This window comes from Diceros bicornis, chromosome 34, assembly GCF_020826845.1.
Source record: "Diceros bicornis minor isolate mBicDic1 chromosome 34, mDicBic1.mat.cur, whole genome shotgun sequence".
NCBI lineage: Eukaryota > Metazoa > Chordata > Mammalia > Perissodactyla > Rhinocerotidae > Diceros > Diceros bicornis.
In genome coordinates, this window is record NC_080773.1 from 30,502,887 (window position 1) to 30,526,062 (window position 23,176).

A 23,176-nucleotide genomic window follows, 5' to 3' on the forward strand; every position below is an offset into this window, starting at 1 on the left:
AAGGCTCAGCCCCTAACAATCTGGCCAAGGAACCTGCACTTTTGTAGATTCCTGCCCCAAACCCTCAGAGAACTCAGCTGTCTCGGGTTTGCTGTTTGATATCTCCAGCTCAGTGCTACTGAAAAGCAGTCCAGGGGAGCAACATCAGCAGCAACAGGGAACTTGTTCAGGATGCCATTTCATGAGCTCTGCTGCAAACCTGCAGACTCATAACTTCTTAGAGTGGGTCCTGATCCCCAAGGGATCTGTATGCACTGAAAAACTCAAGAAATGCTTACCTTACTGGTTCCAATATGGTTTTCCATTAGGACCATATGTGGAGTTTTAAGAACTAACATCACCTGTGGCCTTCCCCGCAGTGTTTGGATGGGAGCATCAGTATTGTTTTAATTAAGGACCCAGGTGATTCTAAGGTGAGGCCAGGGTTAAGCAGGAGGGCATCTGGGTATATTTGTGAGAGTTGAGTCCAGGGTTGTGTTCAAGGGGAGGTAACAGTGTGTGCTATATGTGGATTTAGAAGCGGAGGTCAGTGCAGCCCACATTCTCCATCTGTAGCAGAATTTTTGGACATCAGTTTGAGGAGAAGAGCATGTGAAGACAGGATAGAAAACCTCACAGTTTGGTGTCCATGTAGGAGCTCATTATCCTTGAATCTCTCCTGTGACAAAGGATGGGAAGTGGGGTACTTGTCACCATTTCAAGCTCCTTCTGCCTGGGGGTGTGGTGGTAGCAGATGAAGGAGCTGTGCTCACCCTTTGAAGGCAGATTCTCAAGATGCAGATGTGATTCCTCAACGTAATATCACCTGAGAAAACAACCCAGGGCAGGAGGAGGAAGAGGACGAAATGGCAGGTTCTCAGGTAAATGTTCTGTCCCAGGTCAGAGGCTGTGTCCACTTTTCCTCCTGAAGTCCCATGGATTTAGAACCTGCAAACCTTTAGTTCCCTAATTATGCTATTTCTGCCCACTGAGACTGTTTCTAACTGCTTATTTTTTGCTTTTCTTCTTATGATAGTCAGTGTCAACTCTTTAGAATACTTCTCGCCTGTGTGTCAGAATGGTTTCTCCATTCTTTTCATCTAAACTCCCTATACAGCATGAAGAATTCTCACCATGAATTAATGACGTTCAACTAATGAAATTATTCCCTTTGTGACAGATCAACATGGGAAAGTGCTGACACCCCAGATCCCTACTGGGATTCTTCCAATGGTCAGCTATCAGTGAAGGAGGGGAAAATGTAGCTTTTAGGTTTCATAATGATGCAACATCAGCTCTGTAGAACAGTATTAACAAAATGCTCTTTGAAACACGGTGGCATTAGTGGCCCAGAAAAACTCCAAGCTCTTAAAAAGAAAAGTAACTAGAAGAAACTTGCTCAGTATATTGGTAAGAAAGACTATTTAAATGCACCCTTAGAGCTACAGAACTTGAGAGGTCTATGTGGATTGAAATTTGCAGAAAAAGTGATGTTTTTACATGTTTAGATTTAGATTATGGTTTCCTTATTTATTTTTGCCAATAATATTATAGCAGCAATATGTGTCTTGTGTGCTTCAGTCACCTGATATCAGTTTGTCCTGTTACACCTGATTTTCACTTGGTTCTGGTGCTCTCTGCGAGATTTCTGCCTTATACAGTTAACATTTTTCCCTTTTTCATTAGTAAGGATCTTGGAGGGATTTATGAAGAGATGTCATAAACCATCACATTTAATCTGGAAACTCCCTTCCCTTCTTAGTTTCTCTTGTTTGCAGTTTGCTTTGGAAAAACAATGTTCTCCCCTTTGTTTAGTGAAGACACTGGCTTTTGCAGGAGAGTTTTCAATCACTTGGGCCTCAGTTCTGTAAGATTCCATTTCATTTCACACTCATGTCATGGACATTCTCTTCTTTATAACTTCTTTATATTTTCAAAGAAATTTATAAGAATCATATTAATTTGTGTTCAAATGTGTTAAATTTCTAAAATATAGCTCAACACAAATGATACATTTTGAAAGAAATAAGACTCAGAAACAATAGCTCTAGCTGATGTCATTGTCTCCATCTCCCTAGTGCATTTAAAAAATTCACACACTTTTAAAGGATTTACACAATTGACAATAATCTTGATTTCATTGATATGAAAATTTTCTTCTCTGTCACTTTCAGTGTGTCCATAGTTCACATTTATATGCACGCCCTTGTGCATAAAATGTTAACATTGTTTGATCCATTCTTTCTTATTTCTGTCTTAACTTGTTTCTGTTATTCTTATCAGTTACAGAAGCTGCTATATACACACATTAGGGTTGTCTCTGTGTATTGGTCTGTGTTCTTTTTAGATAAATTCTAGTTCAGATTAACTTTTAGTAACACCCAGGCTCTACTGTTTACTTGATATTTGACAATACATTCTCCAAAAAGAGGAAAAATAATATTATTGTTCTCATATTATTTATGTGGTTCAGGTGATAGTACGTAACATACTATCAGAACGATATCTAGTACATTGTACATTTTCAAAAAGGATTGCTGTTGCCACACTTACTGTGCTATTAGAACCTGTCATTTCCACAACTCTTCCAGCTCAAAGTCAACCACGGATTCTTCCCTTTTGTTCTACCTCTTTGCTCTTCCAGTGTGTGGTCCTTGTACCAGAGGCTTTACCATCATATGTTAAAAATGAGATTATTAAAAATGTGGAAACCCATGCCACACCTCAGAACTCCTGAATCAGAATCTGCAAATTAACACATCTCCAGTTCATTGAGAAACAATTAAAACTTGAGAAGTACGTTTCTAACTCGCCATCACTGTGAGACAAAATCACCACTTATCCTGGCTCAAAGATGAATATGCCTGTGTTGATGCCTTAATTTTATAATTTATCTACCATGGGTCTCTACTGTGGTTTTGTAGATCATATGTCATCCTATTTCCTCAGGGTTAGAGGTCATATTATAGAATATTACTTTGTTAAAAACTATTAATTGCGTATTTCATGTCACTCTCCTAAGTCATAATCAGATCCCTTTAATCTCTCATTTCATATTGGGTCAAGCTGTGCACTCTGCCCAGAGACACTTGGTAAATGTGTGTGTGTTTTTAATTTCAGGGACTGTTGACCTTCAGGGATGTGGCCATAGAATTCTCTCAGGAGGAGTGGGAATGCCTGGACCACACTCAGCGGGAATTGTATAGGGATGTGATGTTAGAGAACTACAGGAACTTGGTCTCCTTGGGTGAGGATAACTTCCTTCCAGAATTCATAATCCACTCTCAGAGTTTTGATCCTTTTGTCTGTAAAATGTTTTCTGAGAGCTTTTGCTTCCTATGATATATTTTCAGCTCCCTGCTTTCTTGGAAAACCTGGGGTGTTGTTAGTGTAGAAAAGAAAGTCTTCATGATGTTTCGTTATGACTTTCACCTTCCCCATTCTTGAGGGGATCTGCACCCTTTTCTCCAGATTAGTAGTAGTTCTATAAATTCAGTTCTATAAAATAGTGTTGCTCCCATCTTGAGATCCATTTTTAACCTCTTATTTTTCAATCAGTAGTACTTGGAAGTGGAACTCAGAGTCTGAATATTTTAACTGTTGCCTAGTATAGGAAAGTTGTTGTCCAGAAACATTGTTTGGGAAATTATTTTCTAGACTATCCTAACATTCTACAGTGTTCCCTCTTTTCACTTGGGCACAATACTTAATTGGAAATTGGAGAATCTCCAGTAAAACTCATGTTTCTTTATCTAATAACCAGGTCTTGTTGTCTCTAAGCCAGACCTGATCGCCCTTTTGGAACAAAAGATGGCTCCCTGGGATGTGAGGAGAAAGGAGACAATAGGCATACACCCAGGTAGGTGGGAATGAATGAGGCAGATGACACAGGTGAGAGGTGCAAAGGTCAAGGAGGACGCCAGAACTTAAAATGTGGTTTAGGAAGATCTGTTTCAATGGAAATGAGTTTTGAGAAGGCTAGGTTTATTTCTGTTGCTGTCATAGAGGGTCATCTCCTGCCCAGCTCTTATCATGGTCTTAAATCTTCTAAGGATTCTCCTTCTGCTCCAGTGTTCATCCATCAAATTCACAGTGAGAGCCAACGTCCTCCCCTTGGTCTATGAGGGTCTGCACAATGTCCATTGTGTTGGGGACCTGGGGAAAATCTATGTACATTTCTGAGGAACTCTATGTTAAGCCATTTTTTAAGTTTTGTTTTACTTCATGTCAAAAGTGCATGATTGGAGTAGTGGAGATATTGGGGTTTAGTGCAGAAAGCCCCAAAACACTGGAAACAGGTGCCTATACTTTCTGCTGTATAATTTCCAATCCTGTGGAGACTTTAAACATGACCCTACAAAGTTCAGATGCAGTGATTTCATTACAGGCACAGCACCTCCCCAAGTGAGAAAATACAATCCTCTGTTTCACTTAAAATTTCCTTTTCCTTTGTATGAATGAACATTAGAAATTTCCAGTCTGTACGCCCCATTTCCTAAATGGTAAAATAGTTTAATGTACCTATTTACCTCACAGAATTCTTAAATAAATTAATGCCATGCGGGAGCTTAAAATATTTCCCATCATGTAGTAAAGTCTGAATTGTTATTTTATTTCTTAATAACTATCATTTTATAATTATATCTTGGTTAGTATGAAGCTTCCTGGAACTGTATCCTATATCCTTTCACTTTCTGGTTAGTTCTATGTCAAATTCTTCTTTACTTTTAGATACAAAAGTTCTGATGTAATGCACTTGAATGCCCACCTTTGGTAAGAAGTGATTTAGATAATCAGTGGTAACTCTATATTTATGAAATTCTTTGGTTCATAAATTTAAGTTTGCTTCAGGCAAAGGCAGTGAATAGGTTTTTCATCCGCTTTCCTCAATGTGTATCTGAATCATGGTATAATTTAATCCCAATGGTTTATTTTATTTATTTATTTGTTTGTTTGTTTGTTTATTTATTTATTTATTTATTTATTTATTTATTTATTTATTTTTGTGAGGAAGATCAGCCCTGAGCTAACATCTGCCAATCCTCCTCTTTTGCTGAGGAAGTCTGGCTATGTGCTAACATCTATTGCCAATCCTCCTCCTCCTTTTCTTTTCCCCCCCAAAGCCCCAGCAGATAGTTGTACGTCATAGTTGCACATCCTTCTAGTTGCCGTATGTGGGACGCGGCCCCAGCATGGAAGAAGAAGCGGTGCATTGGTGCGTGCCGGGGATCCGAACCCCGGGCTGCCAGTTTGGAGCGCGCGCGCTTAACCGCTAACGCACAGGACCGGCCCCTGGTTTATTTTATATATCAGTAATTTTCTGCATATTTTACAACTTTCATTTTATTCCTTATTTATAAATGAACGTTTTTTTTCTTCTAAAGGGTTAATTACAACCTTTACATTTTGATTGAGAAGAGCAGTAGTATGTTAATCAAAAGAATACATTTCTCTAATGTCATTTCAATGCTTACCTCATTCAAATTTTTCATTTGAGCTTTTATGAACGATGGTAGTATATTTTCTGTGATATTTTTGTGCCATGCAACACATGCCAATGATTAAAAATTCTTGCTCTTCAAGAGTGCATAGTCACAGTTGAAAATTATAGTTATATAGAAAGATTATTTTTTAGTAGTATATCTATATTGTATTCAGAATTTGGAGGATAAATTTTCTCTTATTCTTGTTTTGCAATTCCATAACAATGAACTTCCTTTTTATGATACGTTCCCAAAATTAATTAATTGGTTTTTTTTACCTATATATTATGAATGTGGATGACAGCTCAGTACACCTAGGTCACCGTGGAGTGATTTCAAATATAAATCAACCATATATCTCTTGCCAATATAATTATGTATGTCTTTTTCTGTATAATTATTACCTCAACTATGTTCATGACTTATCTTGTTTATTTCTTTTCTTGGTTAATTATTCATGGTTGTCTTATTCTGTCTATGTGAGTAGTCATGGAAGTGGTCTTAAATTCACATCTATTTATTGATAAATTTATATTCTCTTTGTATGAGAGAAATGCTTTTTGAATGAAGGTAATTTTTGGAAAAGGTTTTTTTTTTTTAATTTTTTATTGCAGTAACATTGGTTTATAACATTGTATAAATTTCAGGCGTACATCATTATACTTCCATTTCTGCATAGATTACATCATGTTCACCACCCAAATACTAATTACAACCCATCACCACACACATGTGCCGAATTATCCCTTTCGCCCTCCTCCCTGCCCCCTTCCCCTCTGGTAACCACCAATCCAATCTCTGTCTCTATGTGTTTGTTTATTGTTGTTATTATCTACTACTTAATGAAGGAAATCATATGGTATTTGACCTTCTCCCTCTGACTTATTTCACTTTGCATAATACCCTCAATGTCCATCCATGTTGTCACAAATGGCTGGATTTCATCGTTTCTTATGGCTGAGTAGTATTCCATTGTGTATATATACCACATCTTCTTTATCCATTCATCCCTTGAGATTTATATCTCTATCTCTATTAGATATTATTTATAATTTTTAACTATAATAAAAAAAGACAGAAAATTTACCATGTTAATCTTTTTTAACTGTACAGTCCAATAGTGTTAAGTATATTCACATTGTGGTGTCACTGATCTCTGATAATTTTTATTTTGCAAAACTGTCTCAATACCCATTAAACAACTACTTCCTTATTTCCATCTACTCCAATCCCCTGGAACTGCCATTCCACTTGTTTTTCTAGGAGATTGACTACATTCGATTACTCACATAAGTGGAATCATATAGTCTCTCTCTTTGTGACATGTATTTCACTTAATATAGTGTGCACAGGATGAATCCACATTGTGTTATATGAAAGATCCGTATCTTTTTTAGGGCTGAATGATAACCTACTATATGTATATGCTACATTTTCTTTAACCATTCATGTATCCATGGACATTTAAGTTACTTCAACCTATTATTGCCTTTGATAAATAATACTGTAATGTACATGGGTGTGCAAATATCTCTTGTAGATGATCTTCTTAATTTTAGTTACATAGATACCCAGCAGTGGGATGGCCAGATCATATAGCCGTTCTATTCTTATTTTTTTCAGAAACCTCTGTACTGTTCATATTGGTTGCACCATTTTATATTTCCTCTAGGAGTACATCAGCCTTGCAATTTCTCCACATTCTTAACAAAACTTGATATTTTTTGTTCATTAGATAGTGGGTCATTCCAGTGGGTGTGAGATTGTTTTAGGAAGTATGGACATTTTAACTATGTTAATTATTCCAATCCAAGTACAGAGAATAGCTTTCTCTTTCTTTGTGTCTTTTTCTATTGCTTTCAAGAGTGTTTTATAGTTTTCAGTGTACAGGTCTTTCACGTCTTCGGTTCAGTTTATTTCTAGGTACTTTATTATTTTTGTTGCAATTGTAAATGGGATTATATTCTTAATTTCTCTTTCTTTTAATTAGTTGTTAGTGTATAGAAATTCAACTGATTTTTGTACGTTGATTTTGTATCCTGCAACATTACCATATTCATTTATTATTTCTAAAAAAATTTTGCTGGGTTCTTTAGGGTTTTCTATGTATAAACTCAAGACAACTACCAATAGTGAGAGTTTCACTGCTTCCTTTCCAATTTGGATCCCTGTTATTTCATTTTCTTTCCTGATTGCTCTGGCTAGGACTTCAAATACTATGTTAAATCAGGGTGGTAAAAGTGGGCATCCTTGTCTGGTTGCTGTTCTTAGAAGGATAGCTTTCAGTTTTTCACCATTGAGAATGATATTAGCTGTGTGTTTGTCATATATGGCCTCAATTATGTGAAGGTACTTTCCTTCTATACCCAATTTACTCAGAGTTTTTATCAGAAATGGATGCTGTATCTTGTCGATTGCTTTCTCTGCATCTATTGAGATGATCATGTGATTTTTATCCTTCATTTTGTTAATCTGGTATATCACATTGATTGATTTGTGGCTGATGAACCATACCTGAATTCCTAGAATAAATCTCACTTGATCATGGTGTATGATCTTTTTAATGTATTGTATTTGATTTGCTAGTATTTTTTTGAGGATTTTTGCATCAATGTTCATCAGTGATATTGGCCTGTAGTTTTCTTTCTTTGTGTTGTTCTTGTCTGGTTTTGGTATCAGGGTAATGTTGGCTTTGTAGAATGAGTTAGGAAGCTTCCTCTCCTCTTCTATTTTTTGGAAGAGCTAGAGAATGATAGATATTAAGCGTTCTTTGAATGTTTGGTAGAATTCACCAGGGAAGTTGTCTGGTCCTGTACTTGTATTTTTTGTGAGGTTTTTGATTACTGTTTTGATCTCCTTACTGGTGATTGATCTGTTCAAATTCTGTATTTCTTCATGATAAAGTTTTGGAAGGTTGTGTGATTCTAAGAATTTATCCATTTCTTCTAGATTATCCAATTTGTTGGTGTATAGCTTTTTGTAGTATTTTCTAATAATCTTTTGTATTTCTGAGATGTGTTGTAATTTTTCCTCTTTCATTTCTGATTTTATTTATTTGAGACTTCTCTTTTTTTATTGGTGATTCTAGCTAAAGGTTTATCAATTTTGTTTATCTTTTCAAAGAACCAGCTCTTAGTTTCATTGATTTTTTTTTCTTTAGTCTCTATTTCCTTTATTTCTACTCTGATTTTTATTATTTCTCTCCTTCTACTGATTTTGGGCTTTTTCATTCTTCTTTTTCCAGTTCCTTTAGGTGCACTATTAGAATTTTATTTGAGATTGTTCTTGTTTGTTGAGATAGGCCTGGATTGCTATAAACTTCCCTTTAGGAACCCCTTTTGCTGTACCCCATAATTTTTGGCATGTCATATTTTCATTTTCATTTGTCTCCAGGTATTTTTTGTTTTCTCCTTTGATTTCCTCATTGAGCCAATCGTTGTTCAGTAGCATTTTGTTGATCTCCACATATTTGTGACTTTTCTGATTTTCTTCCTGTAGTTGATTTCTGGTTTCATACCATTATGTTCAGAAAAGATAGTGGGTATTATTTCAAACTTCTTAACTTTATTGAGACTTTTTTGTGGCCTAAAATGATCTATCCTAGAGAATATTCCATGTGCATTTGGAAATAATGTGTATTCTGCGGTTTTTGGGTGGAATGTTCTGTATATATCTACTAACTCCACCTGGTCTAATGTGTCATTTAAGGTTAATGTTTCCTAATTCATCTTCTGTTTGGATGATTTAGCCATTGGTGCAAGTGGGATGTTAAAGTCCTATCCTATTATTGCATTGCTGTCTATTTCTCCTATGTTGAGTGCATAGATAATTACAAGTGTTATATCCTCTTGTTGGATTGTTCACTTGATCATTATGTAGTGCCTGTCTTGGTCTCTTGTTACAGTTTTTGTTTTAAATTCTATTTTGTCTGTTATAAATTATTGCTACCCAGCTTTCTTTTCATTGACATTTGCATGGAGTGTCTTTTTCTATCCCTTCACTTTCAGTTTGTGAGTGTCTTTAGGTCTGAAGTGTTCCTCTTTTATGCATCATATAAATGGGTCTTGTTTTTTTATCCAATCAGCAACGCTATGCCTTTTGATTTGAGCATTTAGTCCATTGACATTTAAAGTAAACATTTTGTTAAGAATATGCTTAATGCCATTTTGGTACTTTTTTCTGGATGTTTTCGTAGGTCTTCTCTGTTCCTTTCTTCTTCTCTTGCTCTCTTCGCTTGTGGTTTTATGGCTTTTTTTAGTATTATGTTTGAGTTCCTTTCTCTTTTTTGTATTCATTATAGATTTCTGGTTCGTGATCACCGTGTGGTTCTTATATAATAACCTATGTGTATAGCAATCTATATTACTTTTATGGTCTCTTTAGGCTGACGTATTACTAAAAGCTCTACTCTTTCACTCCTCCCCTCCCACATTTTGTTTTTGGTATGATATCCAACCTCGTTTTTTGTTCATGTGTATTCATTACCCTCTTATCATTGAAATAGATAATTTTAGTACTTTTTTCTTTTGACCTTCACATTAGCACCATAGGTGGTTGATCTGCTACCTTTACTGTATATTTGCCTTTACAAGTGATTTTATTATTATTGTTTTTTTTTAAATAATTTTCTTATTCCTATTTGTGGTCTTCTCTTTTCCACTTAAATACATCCCTTTAGCATTTCTTTTAAGACTAGTTTCTTGGTGATAAACTACTTTAGTTTATGCTTGTCTGGCAAGCTCTATCTCTCCTTCCATTCTGAAAGATAGCCTTGCTGGTAGAGTATTCTTTGCTGTAAGTTTTTCCTTTAAGCACTTTAAATATATTTTTCCACTCCCTTCTAGCCTCTAAGGTTTCTGCTGAGAAGTCAGCTGATAGCCTTATGGGGGTTCTTTATATGTAACTTGTTACATGTCTCTTGCATCTTTTAGGATTCTCTCTTTATATTTAATTCTGGACATTTTAATTATCATGTGTCTTGGTGTGGGCCTCTTTGGTTTTCTTTTGTTTGGTTCTCTCTGTGCTTCCTGTGCCTGGATGTCAGTTTCCTTCCTTTGGTTAGGAAATTTTTCAGCTATTATTTCTTTAAATACATTCTCTGCCCCTTTGTCTCTCTCTTCACCTTTTGCGACACCTATGACATGGATGTTAGTGCACTTGGTGTTGTTTCAGAGGTCACTTAGACTGTCCAAGTTCTTTTTAATTCTTTTTTCTTTGATTGGTTCAGCTTGAGTGATTTCCTCTATTTTATCATCCAGTTTGCTGATCCATTCTTCTGTGTCATCTACTCTGCTATTGAGTCCCTCTAGTCAATTTTTCATTTCCAGTATTGTATTCTGCATTTCTGATTTGATCTTTTTTATGTCCTCCAAATTTTTGTTTAAGTTATCACTGAGTTTATCCATTCTTCTCCCAAAATCAGTGAGCATCCTTATGACTTTTAGTTTGTACTCTTTGTCAGGTAGATTATCTCTATTTAATTTAATTATTTTTCTGGAGTTTTGTCCTTTTCCTTTACTTGGAGCATATTCCTTTTTCTCCTCATTTTGCCTCTTTCTGTGTCCTTATATCTATGTATTAGATATTTCAGCTATATCTCCCAATCTTGGAGAGGTGGCCTTATGTAAGGGATTCCTTATGAGACCCAGGAGTGTGCTTCCCTCTCCTCACCAGTTCCAAATATTCCAAGGAAGTCCCCTGTGTGGGATACATGTGTCCTTCTGTTAGAGCAGGTTTGCTCTTGTTGCAGGTGCCTGAGGAGGCTAGGCCATGCCCTTGGCTGGTTCTAATGATCAGCTGGGTGTAGCTGCTATGGACCCTTCAGTCAATTTTTTTGGACGTGGGGAGCCCCAGCACAATTGGCTGCAAGGTCTGATAGGGCAATCCTGTTGCAGTTTTTCTAAGTGACTAGGGTCTCAGCATGGCTGGTTGATAGGCTCACAGGATTACAACTGCTGTAGGCCTCTGGCCTGCAAGTCTGTTGTCAGCTCTCTTAGGATTGCAGCGCCCAATTGCTTTAGGCTTTGGAAGGTGGGACAGATCCCCTATGTGGCTGTTTGAGAAGCAGACATCTTCTGCAGCTGACAAGCCCCACCCACAAGGCCACACACCCCATCATCACAGTCCTACTCTGTGTGCATGCCTTGACCCAGTTGCCCCACAGCAGAGGCCCCACACATTCCACCTATGCAGGACCACTCCTCACACATGCCATCTCCTGCAGAGGTAGGCCCACTCACCAGGCTGCTGAGCTTCCAGGCACACCACCTATGTGGGCCCACAAGTTGCTGTATTGTGGGGCCAGTACCTAGGGTGCCTTGGCTGAGCTGGTTTAAATCAGCATCAGAACTCCTGGACTAGATCACTATAATGGCTGCCACCAACCTCTCAGACCCTGCAGAGGGCTCACCTCTCACTGACATGCACCCAGAGACTGTCAAGTGAGTCTCTTTTCACCAAAGGGGTGTGCACCTTTCTTCCTGGTGATTTTAGGTTCCTTTCTGAAATGGGTGAATTTGCACATGGGCCTTTTTTTTCCTCACGTCTGATAGCTTTTCAGGGGGTATTCCCCGTTGTAGTTAGTAGCCAGCAAAGATGGATATTATGACACTTGTCTCTGTTGTACTGAGTCCAAAAGCTGCTTATTGTGCCAATGCTCCCCACGTAGATGCCTTCTCCTTCAGGGAAGGCTTTGTACCTTACGAATGTGCCTAGCCGGCCATGAAGTGCTGCAGCTCGAAAGTGGTCTTTTTCTCTCCAGAAAGGTATTGCTGCCTCTTCCACTTCAGTCAGCACTCTCCATTGTTTGTGGTGTTATTTTCCACATATATGTTGCTAGAATTAACCAGTGAATTCATTTGGTCCAGGTCTTTTCTTTGTTGGGAGTTTTATTTTTTAAATTACTGTTTTTGTCTAGTTACTGCTTATAAGCTTGTTGTTATATTTTAAAATTATTTATACTAAAGTCTAAATAGGATGTACCTTTATAGATATTTATACATTTTTCCAGGTGTCCAATTTGTTGGTGTATACTTGTTCATTACAGCCTCTTATAATTACGTTTATTTCTATGATATCATTTATAAGGTCTGCTTTCACCACTGATTTTAGTTCAGTCTGCCCTCTTTTGTTTTAATACAGCTAAAGTTTTGTAAATTTTGTATAAAACTGTAAAGTGTACTCACTGAATGTACTAAGTGGCATAATTTTTTTTTGATATCTTTCAGCTTTGTCTTCTCATGACACCCATGGTTTGTGGTCAGATCTTATTGCACACGAGAGGATCCATATTGGAGAGAAGACTTTCAAATGTGGTGAATGTGGCAAGGCTTTTAATCAGTTTGAAAATCTTACTAAACATCAGAGTATTCATACTGGGGAAGAAACTTACAAATGTAATAATTGTGGGAAAGTCTTTAGTCAATCATCAACTCTAAATAGACATAAGAAAATCCATACTGGAGAGAAAACTTACAAATGTCACGAATGTGGCAAAGCCTTTAACCAGTGCTCAAAACTTACTCAACATAAGAGATTTCATACTGGAGAGAAACCATACAAATGTCAAGAATGTGGCAAAGCCTTTAGTCACTGCTCAAATCTTATTAAACATAGGAGAATTTATACTGGAGAGAAACCTTACAAATGTAAAGAATGTGGCAAAGCCTTGAACAACTGCTCAAATCTTGTTAAACATCAGAGAATTCATACAGGAGAGAAACCTTACAAATGCATAGAATGTGGCAAAGCCTTTAACCAGTGCTCAAACCTTACTAATCATCAAAGAATTCATAATGGAGAGAAGCCTTACAAATGTAAAGAATGTAACAAAGAATTTAAATGGAGTTACAGCCTTACTCAACATAAGAGAACTCATACTGGAGAGAAACCATACAAATGTGAAGAATGTGGCAAAGCCTTTAGCCAGGGCTCAACACTTACTCAACATCAGAGAATTCATACTGGAGAGAAACCTTACAAATGTAAAGAATGTGGCAATGCCTTTAACAACTACTCAAGCCTTACTCGACATCAGAGATTTCATATTGGAGAGAAACCATATAAATGTAAATAATGTGTAAAAGCCTCTCACAGGAACTATGGCCTTACTAAACATAAGGGAGTGCATACTGCAGAGAAACCCTATAATGTAACAAATGTGGAAATACCTTTGTCCAAATTATACATTTTAGAAAACAACAGAATGTTCATATTTGAAAAGAATACTTTTAAGGTGTAAGAAAATGTGAGAAAGTATTTTCCAACAATCACATCTAAATAAATATCAGAATTCATAGTTAAAAGCAATCAGTCAATAACACTTTTCAGATATTACTCCAAATCAGAATATTTATTCTAGAGAATAATCCAAATTTTAAAAACTTAGGTAATTTATTTGTTAGTATTTTTCAGAGTCAAGGAGATGGATGTTTGGACAGGTATAGTCATTTTTAGTGTATCTTTTTATATTGACAGTATTGGAGTTTTTTGAAAAGCAGATATTAAAGCAATTCAACTCTCAACTTATTTCATGCTATTTCTTTATTCCTAGTTTGTATTTGAAATCATGTGGTTGATTTTTGCTCCTTCAATGATATAAAAGACCCTCCTGTGTTAGCTGGGATTAATCATGTCTACTTTTCCATGGAAGATGAAGGACAATGTATGCAGCAAATCTAAATGGAGACACTGTTTGTGGTTGACTTATCTCATTGATATAAGTCTCCATTAGGTACATGTTCAGGGCATCATTCTTTGTATTAAAGTAAGACAGAAAAACATTATGAACTTTAAATATTTTCACCAATTGCACTTTGAGGATAAAAAAATGGCAGATCATTAAAATTCTGGTGTGTCTTCATAACAGCAATGTATAGTAGTCATGAATATTGACATGGTTGAAAGAAATATTCACAGGTATATGAGAAAAATATAGCTGACCTTTCCCTAAAAAGGCATAAAATTAATCTACATCAATGTTTACTAAGTAATTAGCCTCCATTTTTGAATCAAAGAAAGCACAACTCTCAGATAATTCTATGAGATGAACAAATGTGTTTCTTGAATGCTTGTAACCTCTATTTTGACTAAGAATCATACAGTGGATTTTAAAAATGCTTCATTTACACTATGTGTGAACACAATATATTTTAACTAATAAAACTGAATTGTTTTTAAAATATTAAAACTGATGTGTAATGAATGAAGTGTTATCCCACCACCACCATTAACCTCTCCCACCTTATTTAAGGTTGTAGAGAAGAGATGCTAACAATAAAGCCTTTTTTTTTTTTAGGTGAATTAATTTTAATATATTTTTTTAACTCAACATATCCAAATACTATCATTTCAACATGTAATCGACGTTTTAAAATTCTTTGTGCGTGGTATATTTTACATTCTTTGTCTCATACTAAGTCGTTGAAATTCAGTGTGTAATTTGCACTTACAGCACATATCAATCAAGATGCTACATTATCATCAGGAATACTTGATCTGTATTTAAATTTCATAAAAATTACAGTTGAAAAAGATTTACATACCCAAGTAGTTCCTAATATACTTTTTCCAACTAGGTGTTATACTGAAAAGTATAGTTAAGTACAAAGTTCCACGATTAATTGGGAGTCTGTTCCAGTTTGCAAACAGACCCTCCCTAGGGCAGGGTCTGCTTACCAGGCCCTGCTGAGGCTTCCTCGTGTTCTGGTTCCCAGTTAGACCATGTTTGACACAGCGCATGCTCCCCACCTTCTCTCTGTCTGTAGATGAACTTGCTTCCTACTTAACTGAAACATCTGAATTGGGTCTAAAGAGAATGTTCTTCATTCCCTGGTCACTGATCAGCCAGCTCCCGTACGCACAGTCCAGTGGATGCTGCGATGAGTCCCAGGAATGACTTACACCCCAGGTCCTGGGACTGTTGCCAGCAGACAGCCCTCAGCTGTCAGTCCTCTCTGGGAATTTCCTCAGCTGAAGAGAATCATCTTGACCACAGTCATGTCTCCTTTCTGGGTGGCCCACAACCGTGGCTGATCAGTGGGGTCTTTAAAGGCCCAGTCTCTTCACCCAAACTTGGGACAGTGTGGAAGTCCAGTTTCTCCCTCTGCTCGCCCGTGCCTCCATTCCTTCACTTCCCTTCCCAGCTGTCGATCCCGGGAACACCCCTGATACACGTCCTGCATGCTAATCGTCATCTCAGAGTCTGCTCCCTGGGGAGCTTCAGCTGTGACTGCTGGGACCAGGAGCGTGGCTCCGAAAGAGGATGCTTTCTAGAGTTGGCCCACCGACTGCCGGCTAGCGATGAGGACCCTTTGCTGGTAGAGAGGCACAAGGTAACAATGCGATTTTTTTTTAAATTTTTTATTTATTGCAGTAACATTGGTTTATAACATTTTATAAATTTCAGGTGTACATCATTATACTTCTATTTCTGAATAGATTACATCATGTTCACCACCCAAATAGTAATTACAACCCATCACCACACACATGTGCCGAATTATCCCTTTCACCCTCCTCCCTCTCCTCTTCCCCTCTGGTAACCACCAATCCAATCTCTGTCTCTATGTGTTTGTTTATTGTTGTTATTATCTACTACTTAATGAAGGAAATCATACGGTATTTGACCTTCTCCCTCTGACTTATTTCACTTTGCATAATATCCTTAATGTCCATCCATGTTGTCACAAATGGCTGGATTTCATCGTTTCTTATGGCTGAGTCGTATTCCATTGTGTATATATACTACATCTTCTTTATCCATTTGTCCCTTGAGGGCACTTAGGTTGCTTCCAAGTCTTGGCTATTGTGAATAATGTTGCAATGAACACAGGGGTGCATGTATCTTTATGCATTGATGTTTTCAAGTTCTTTGGATAAACACCCAGCAGTGGAATAGCTGGATCATATGGTAGTTTTATCCTTGATTTTTTGAGGAATCTCCATACTGTTTTCCATAGTGGCTGCACCAGTTTGCACTCCCACCAGCAGTGTATGAGAGTTCCCTTCTCTCCACATCCTCTCCAACACATGTTGTTTCCTGTCTGGTTAATTATAGCCATTCTGATGGGCGTGAGGTGATATCTCATTGTAGTTTTGATTTGCATTTCCCTGATAGTTAATGATTTTGAACATCTTTTCATGTGTCTGTTGGCCATCTGTATATCTTCTTTAGAGAAATGTCTGTTCAGGTCTTTTGCCCATTTTTTGATTGGGTTGTTAGATTTTTTGCTGTTGAGATGCATGAGTTCTTTGTATATTTTGAAGATTAAGCCCTTATCAGATGTATGGTTTGCAAATATCTTCTCCCAATTGTTAGGTTGACTTTTCATTTTGTTGATGGTTTCCTTTGCTGTGCAGAAGCTTTTTAGTTTGATGTAGTCCCATTTGTTTATTTTTTCTATTGTTTCTCTTGCCCGGTCAAACATGGTGCTTGAAAATATGTTGCTAAGAGCGATGTCCAAGAGGGTACTGCCTATGTTTTCTTCTAGAAGTTTCATAGTTTCAGGTCTTACATTCAAGTCTTTAATCCATTTGAAGTTAATTTTTGTGTATGGTGTAAGGTAAGGGTCTACTTTCATTTTTTTGCATGTGGCTGTCCAGTTTTCCTAACACCATTTATTGAAGAGACTTTCTTTTCCCCATTGTATGTTCTTGGCTCCTTTGTGAAAGATTAGCTGTCCATAGATGTGTGGGTTTATTTCTGGGCTTTCGATTCTATTCCATTGATCTGTGTGTCTGTTTTTGTGCCAGTACCATGCTGTTTTGGTTACTATATCTTTGTAGTATATTTTGAAATCAGGGAGTGTGATACCTCCAGCTTTGTTCTTTTTTCTCAGGATTCCTTTAGCTATTCGGGGTCTTTTGTTGTTCCAAATAAATTTTAGGATTCTTTGTTCTATTTCTGTGAAAATTGTTCTTGGAACTTTGATAGGGATTGCATTGAATCTATAGATGGCTTTAGGAAGTGTGGACATCTTAACTATGTTAATTCTTCCATTCCAAGAGCACGGAATATCTTTCCATTTCTGTGTGTCGTCTTCAATTTTTTTCAGCAATGTTTTATAGTTTTCCTTGTACAGCTCTTTCACCTCTTTGGTTAAGTTTATTCCTATGTATTTTATTCTTTTTGTTGCAATTGTAAATGGGATGGTATTCTTAATTTCTCTTTCTGCTACTTCGTTGTTAGTGTATAGAAATGCAACTGATTTTTGTATGTTGATTTTGTATCCTGCAACTTTACCATATTCGTTTATTACTTCTAAAAGTTTTCTGATAGATTCTTTAGGGTTTTCCATATAGAAAATCCTGTCAGATGCAAATAGTGACAGTTTCACTTCCTCCTTTCCAATTTGGATCCCTTTTATTTCTTTCTCTTGCCTGATTGCTCTGGCTAGGACTTCCAGTACTATGTTAAATAGGAGTGGTGACAGTGGGCATCCTTGTCTGGTTCCTGTTCTTAGAGGGATAGCTTTCAGTTTTTCACCATTGAGGATGATATTAGCTGTGGGTTTGTCATATGTGGTTTTTATTATGTTGAGGTACTTTCCTTCTATACCCATTTTATTCAGAGTTTTTATCATAAATGGATGCTGTATCTTGTCAAATGCTTTCTCTGCATCTATTGAGATGACCATGTGATTTTTATTCTACATTTTTTTAATGTAGTGTATCACGTTGATTGATTTGCTAATGTTAAACCATCCCTGCATCCGTGGAATAAATCCCGCTTGATCATGTTGTATAATCTTTTTAACGTATTGTTGTAGGCGATTTGCTAGTATTTTGTTGAGGATTTTTGCATTGATGTTCATCAGTGATATTGGCCCATAATTTTCTTTTTTTTGTGCTGTCCTTGTCTGGTCTTGGTATCAGGGTAATGTCGCCTTCATAGAATGAGTTAGGGAGCTTCCCCTCCTTCTCAATTTTTTGGAAGAGTTTGAGAAGGATAGGTATTAAGTCTTCTTTGAATCTTTGGTAGAATTCACCAGGGATGCCGACTGGTCCTGGACTTTTATTTTTTTGGGTGGGGGTGTTGATTACTGTTTCGATCTCCTTACTGGTGATTGGTCTATTCAAATTCTCTACTTCTTCTTGATCCAGTTTTGGAAGGTTGTATGATTCCAAGAATTTATCCATTTCTTCCAGATTGTCGAATTGGTTGGCATATAGCTTTTCATAGTATTCTCTTATAATCTTTGGTATTTATGAGGTGTCTGTTGTAATTTCTCCTCTTTCATTTCTGATTTTACTTATTTGTGCCTTCTCTCTTTTTTTCTTGGCGAGTCTAGCTAAAAGTTTGTCAATTTTGTTTATCTTTTCCAAGAACAAGCTCTTGGTTTTATTAATTTTTTCTATTGTTTTTTTGGTCTCTGTTTCATTTATTTCTGTTCTGATTTTTAGTATTTCCCTTCTTCTACTGATTTTGGGTTTGGTTTGTTCTTCTGTTTCCAGTTCCTTTAGGTGTATTGTTAGATTCTTTGAGATTTTTCTTGTTTGTTGAGATAGGCCTGTATTGCTATAAACTTCCCTCTTAGAACAGCTTTTGCTGTATCCCATACATTCTGGCATGTCGTATTTTCATTTTCATTTGTCTCCAGGTATTTTTTGATTTCTTCTTTGATTTCTTCGTTGACCCAGTCGTTGTTCAGTAGCATTTTGTTTAGTCTCCAAGTATTTGTGGCTTCTGATGTTCTTCCTATAGTTGATTTCTAGTTTCATACCATTGTGGTAAGAAAAGATGCTTGGTATTATTTCAATCTTCTTAAATTTATGGAGACTTGTTTTGTGGCCTAATATATGATCAATCCTGTGGAATGTTCTATGTGCCTTTGAAAAGAACGTGTATTCTTCAGTTTTTGGATGGAATGCTCTGTATATATCTACTAGATCCATCTGTTCTAGTGTATCATTAAAGCCAAAGTTTCCTTATTAATCTTCTGTTTGGATGATCTATCCGTTGGTGTAAGTGGAGTGTTCAAGTCCCCTACTATTATTGTGTTACTGTCTATTTCTCTTTTTATGTCTGTTAATAATTGCTTTATATATTTATTTAGGTGCACCCCTATATTTAGGTGCAACTACATTCGGTGCGTAGATATTTACAAGTGTTATATCCTCTTGTTGGATTGTTCCCTTGATCATTATGCAATTCCCTTCTTTGTCTCTTTTTACAGTTTTTGTTTTAAAGTCTATTTTGTCTGATATGAGTACTTCTAGCCCAGCTTTCTTTTCATTGCCATTTGCATGGAGTATCTTTTTCCATCCCATCACTTTCAGTTTGTGAGTGTCTTTAGGTCTGAAGTGTGTCTCTTGTATGCAGCCTATATATGGGTCTTGTTTTTTTATCCAATGAGCCACCCTATGCCTTTTAATTGGAGCATTTAGTCCACTGACGTTTAAAGTAGCTATTGATAAGTATGTACTTACTGCCATTTTTTAACTTTTGTTTTTCTCAGTGTTTTAGCAGTCCTTCTCTGTTCCTTTCTTCTTCTATACAGAAATGATGGTCTCTTTAGTTTGACCTCTGTCTGAAAGCTCTACTCTTTAACTCCCCTCCTCCCTCCTTTTATGGTTTTGATATCATATCCAACCTCTTTTTTGTGCATTTGTGTCCATTAACCTCTTATCAGGGAAATAGATAATTTTTCCTATTTGTGGTCTTCTCTTTTCCCCTTAAATCAGTCCCTTTAACATTTCTTGTAGCACTGCTTTCTTGGTGACAAACTCCTTTAATTTTTGCTTGTCTGGGAAATTTTTGATCTCTCCTTCCATTTTGAGTGATAACCTTGCTGGGTAAAGTATTCTTGGCTGTAAGTTTTTTCCTTTTAGCATTTTAAATATATCATGCCATTCTCTTCTAGCCTGTAAGGTTTCTGCTGAGAAGTGAGCTGATAGCCTTATGGGGTTTTCTTTGTATGTAACTTGACATTCTCTTGCAGCTTTTAGGATTCTCTCTTTATCTTTAATTCTGGACATTTTGATTATGATGTGTCTTGGTGTGGGCCTCTTTGGGTTTATCTTGTTTGGGGCTCTCTGTGCTGCCTGTACCTGGATGTCTGTTTCCTTCCTTAGGTTAGGGAAGTTTTCATCTATTATTTCTTGAAATAGATTCTCTGCCCCTTTGTCTTGCTCTTCTCCTTCCAGGACACCTATAACATGGATGTTAGTACGCTTGATGTTGTCCCAGAGGTCCCTTAGACTGTCCTCACTCTTTTTAATTCTTTTCTCTTTTCCTGTTCAGCTTGGGTAATTTCTTCTAGTCTTTCGTCCAACTCGCAGATCCGTTCTTCTGTATCCTCTACTCTGCTTTTGAGTCCCTCTAGTGAATTTTTCATTTCCAGTATTGTATTCTTCATTTCTGATTGGTTCTTTTTTATAGATGGAAGCATTTCTTTGTTGACATTCTCACTGAGTTCATCTATTCTTCTCCCCAGATCAGTGAGCATCCTTAACACTCTTAGTTTGAACTCTCTGTCGGGTAGGTTGCTCATTTCTGTTTCCCTTAGTTCCTTTTCTGGGGTTTTGTCCTGTTCCCTTACTTGGAATGTATTCCTTTGCCTCCTCATTTTGCCTCTTTCCCTGTGCTTGTGACTACGTATTAGGTAGGTCAGCTACGTCTCCTGCTCTTGGATAGGTGACCTTATGTAAGTGATACCTTAGGAGGCCTGCCGTGTGCTTCCCTCAGTTGTCAATGTTCCAGGGGTGACCCTTATGTGGACTACGTGTGTCCTTCTGTTGTGGTGTGTTTGCTCTCCTTGTAGGTGCACAGGTTGGCCGAGTTATGCTCCTGGCCAGCTGTTGTAATGCTCAGCTGCTTGTAGTTGTCGGCCCTTCAGTCTCTTTATCAGGTGTGGGGAGCCCCAGCACAGTTGGCTGCAAGTTCTAATACCACATTTGTGTTGTAGTCTTTCTTGTAAGTGAGTAGGCCCCCAGCGTGGCAGCTTGTTAGGCTCAGGGCCTTACAATTGCTATAAGCCTCCAGCCTTTAGGTCTCTTGTCAGCTCTCTGAGGATTGCAGCTGGGTGGGGCTGGCCTCAGGCACGGGAGCACCCAATTGTTTCAGGCTTTGGAAGGTGGGGCAAACCCCCTATGTGGGTCTTTGAGAAGCACACGTCTTCTGCAGCTGACAAGCCCTGCCGCCCAAAGGTCCACACACACAGTCAACACAGTCCTGCCCCGTGTGCACGCCCCTACCTCCCGAAGCAGATCCAGTCTCTCCACAGCAGGAACCCCACACACTCCACCACTGCCCCACACTCTCCATCTGCTCCTTGTGTACGCCCTGCCCCACTGAAGTCCGCTCAGTTACCAGGCTGCAGAGAATCCAGTCACCAATCTATGCAGGCCCACAAGTTGCCTGAGGGCTTGTTGTTGGGTGGGGCCAGTCTCCAGGGTGGGCTGCCTGCCCTGGCTGTGCTGGATTAAATCGGTGCTCTAGTGGGTGGGGCAGACCCTGGGCTAGCAGGCCCCAGGGAGAACTCCAATGGCGTCTGTGTCAGCACGCCCACACCAGACCACAACAATGGCCGCTGCCAATGTCCCAGTCCCTGGAGAGGTCTCACCTCTTACCGAGATGCACACAGGGCCTATTAGGTGAGTCTCTTTTCACCAAAGCACTGTGCACCTTTCTTTCTGGTGATTTTAGGATGCTTTCTGAAATGGGTGAGTTTGTGCATGGGCCCTTTAAGAACCAGTTTTAATTTCTTTGTGAACCGGGTTTTCTGGGGGTGCTCCCCAATGTTTTAGAAGCAGGCAAAGTCAGATATTATGCCACTGGTCTTGATTGTGCTGGGTCCACAAAATGCCCACAGCGGGGGCGCTCCCAGCTCAGGGCCCCGCGCCTCCTGGGAGGGCTGCATACCTGTGGGCTGCTCCCGGGTGGCCGTGAGGTGCTGCGGCTTGTGAAGGCGGCGTTTTTCCTCTCCAGAAGGGAGTTTCTGCCTCTTCCACCTCAATTAGGATTGTCCTTTGTTGCAGGAGTTCCTCTTATCCAGTTTTCAGTTCTGTCTCATGGGTAATTTTTCCACGAGTAGTGGTAAATTGGCTGTGTCCCAGGGAGGAGGTGAGTTCAGAGTCTGCCTACGCCGCCATCTTGACTTCCTCTCTCCACAATAAATGCTTTGCTAACACAGTGCAATGACATCACCAGTAATTTCTTGTCCTAGTGGCCTTAAACCTTAAATAATTTGAGATTATATTTCTCATAATGTACGTATTGTATCTTTTTCTTCTTTTTGTAACTTGGGACATTAGAATGGTTATAATAAAGATTATATAGAAGTATTGTTGATAATTTAGCTAAAACACTGAGTGATATGGCTGCCTTGGCATTGATTTCTTGTAGCCAAGAAGCCTGCAGTGGCCTTGAACTGACACTAGCCCCTCCCATGAGCACATGCTCTATAAAACAGCCTTCAACGTCACAAGCAAATGTAAGTTCCTGCCATGACTTCCCCAGCAGCTCTGTGTTTAACACTCTCACTGCTTACCAAGGTCTTCTCCTTGTGCACCACTTAGATTAGACCCCAACAGAGCTCACCAGAACCCCATCATTTTGGTTTGAATTGGCCAATTAAGATTTAACCCAAGAACCTCAAAGCACTCCACCCACAGTCCCTAATAAAAGCAGGGTCCCCAGGTGCTGTCACTCTGCGTGTCTACATCCTGCCTTGGCCACCACATGTGGGCCCTCAATACATGCCATGTATTTCTTC

The 23,176-nt window shown here is 38.1% G+C and overlaps 2 protein-coding genes across 2 annotated transcripts in view; both read left to right on the plus strand.

The window, feature by feature from the left end:
* The window catches only part of LOC131397312 (zinc finger protein 208-like), a 649,542-nt gene that overhangs the window by 182,564 nt on the left and 443,802 nt on the right, over positions 1-23,176 (plus strand). Inside the window, 2 exon segments of the mRNA XM_058530105.1 lie at positions 11,897-11,902; positions 12,725-13,457. Of these exon segments, the coding sequence (XP_058386088.1) occupies positions 11,897-11,902; positions 12,725-13,457 (739 nt within the window).
* LOC131397348 (KRAB domain-containing protein 5-like) lies at positions 846-3,852 on the plus strand. The gene is made up of 3 exons (XM_058530148.1): positions 846-860; positions 3,100-3,226; positions 3,743-3,852. The coding sequence occupies exons 1-3, from the start codon at positions 846-848 to the stop codon at positions 3,850-3,852; spliced, it is 252 nt and encodes an 83-aa protein (XP_058386131.1).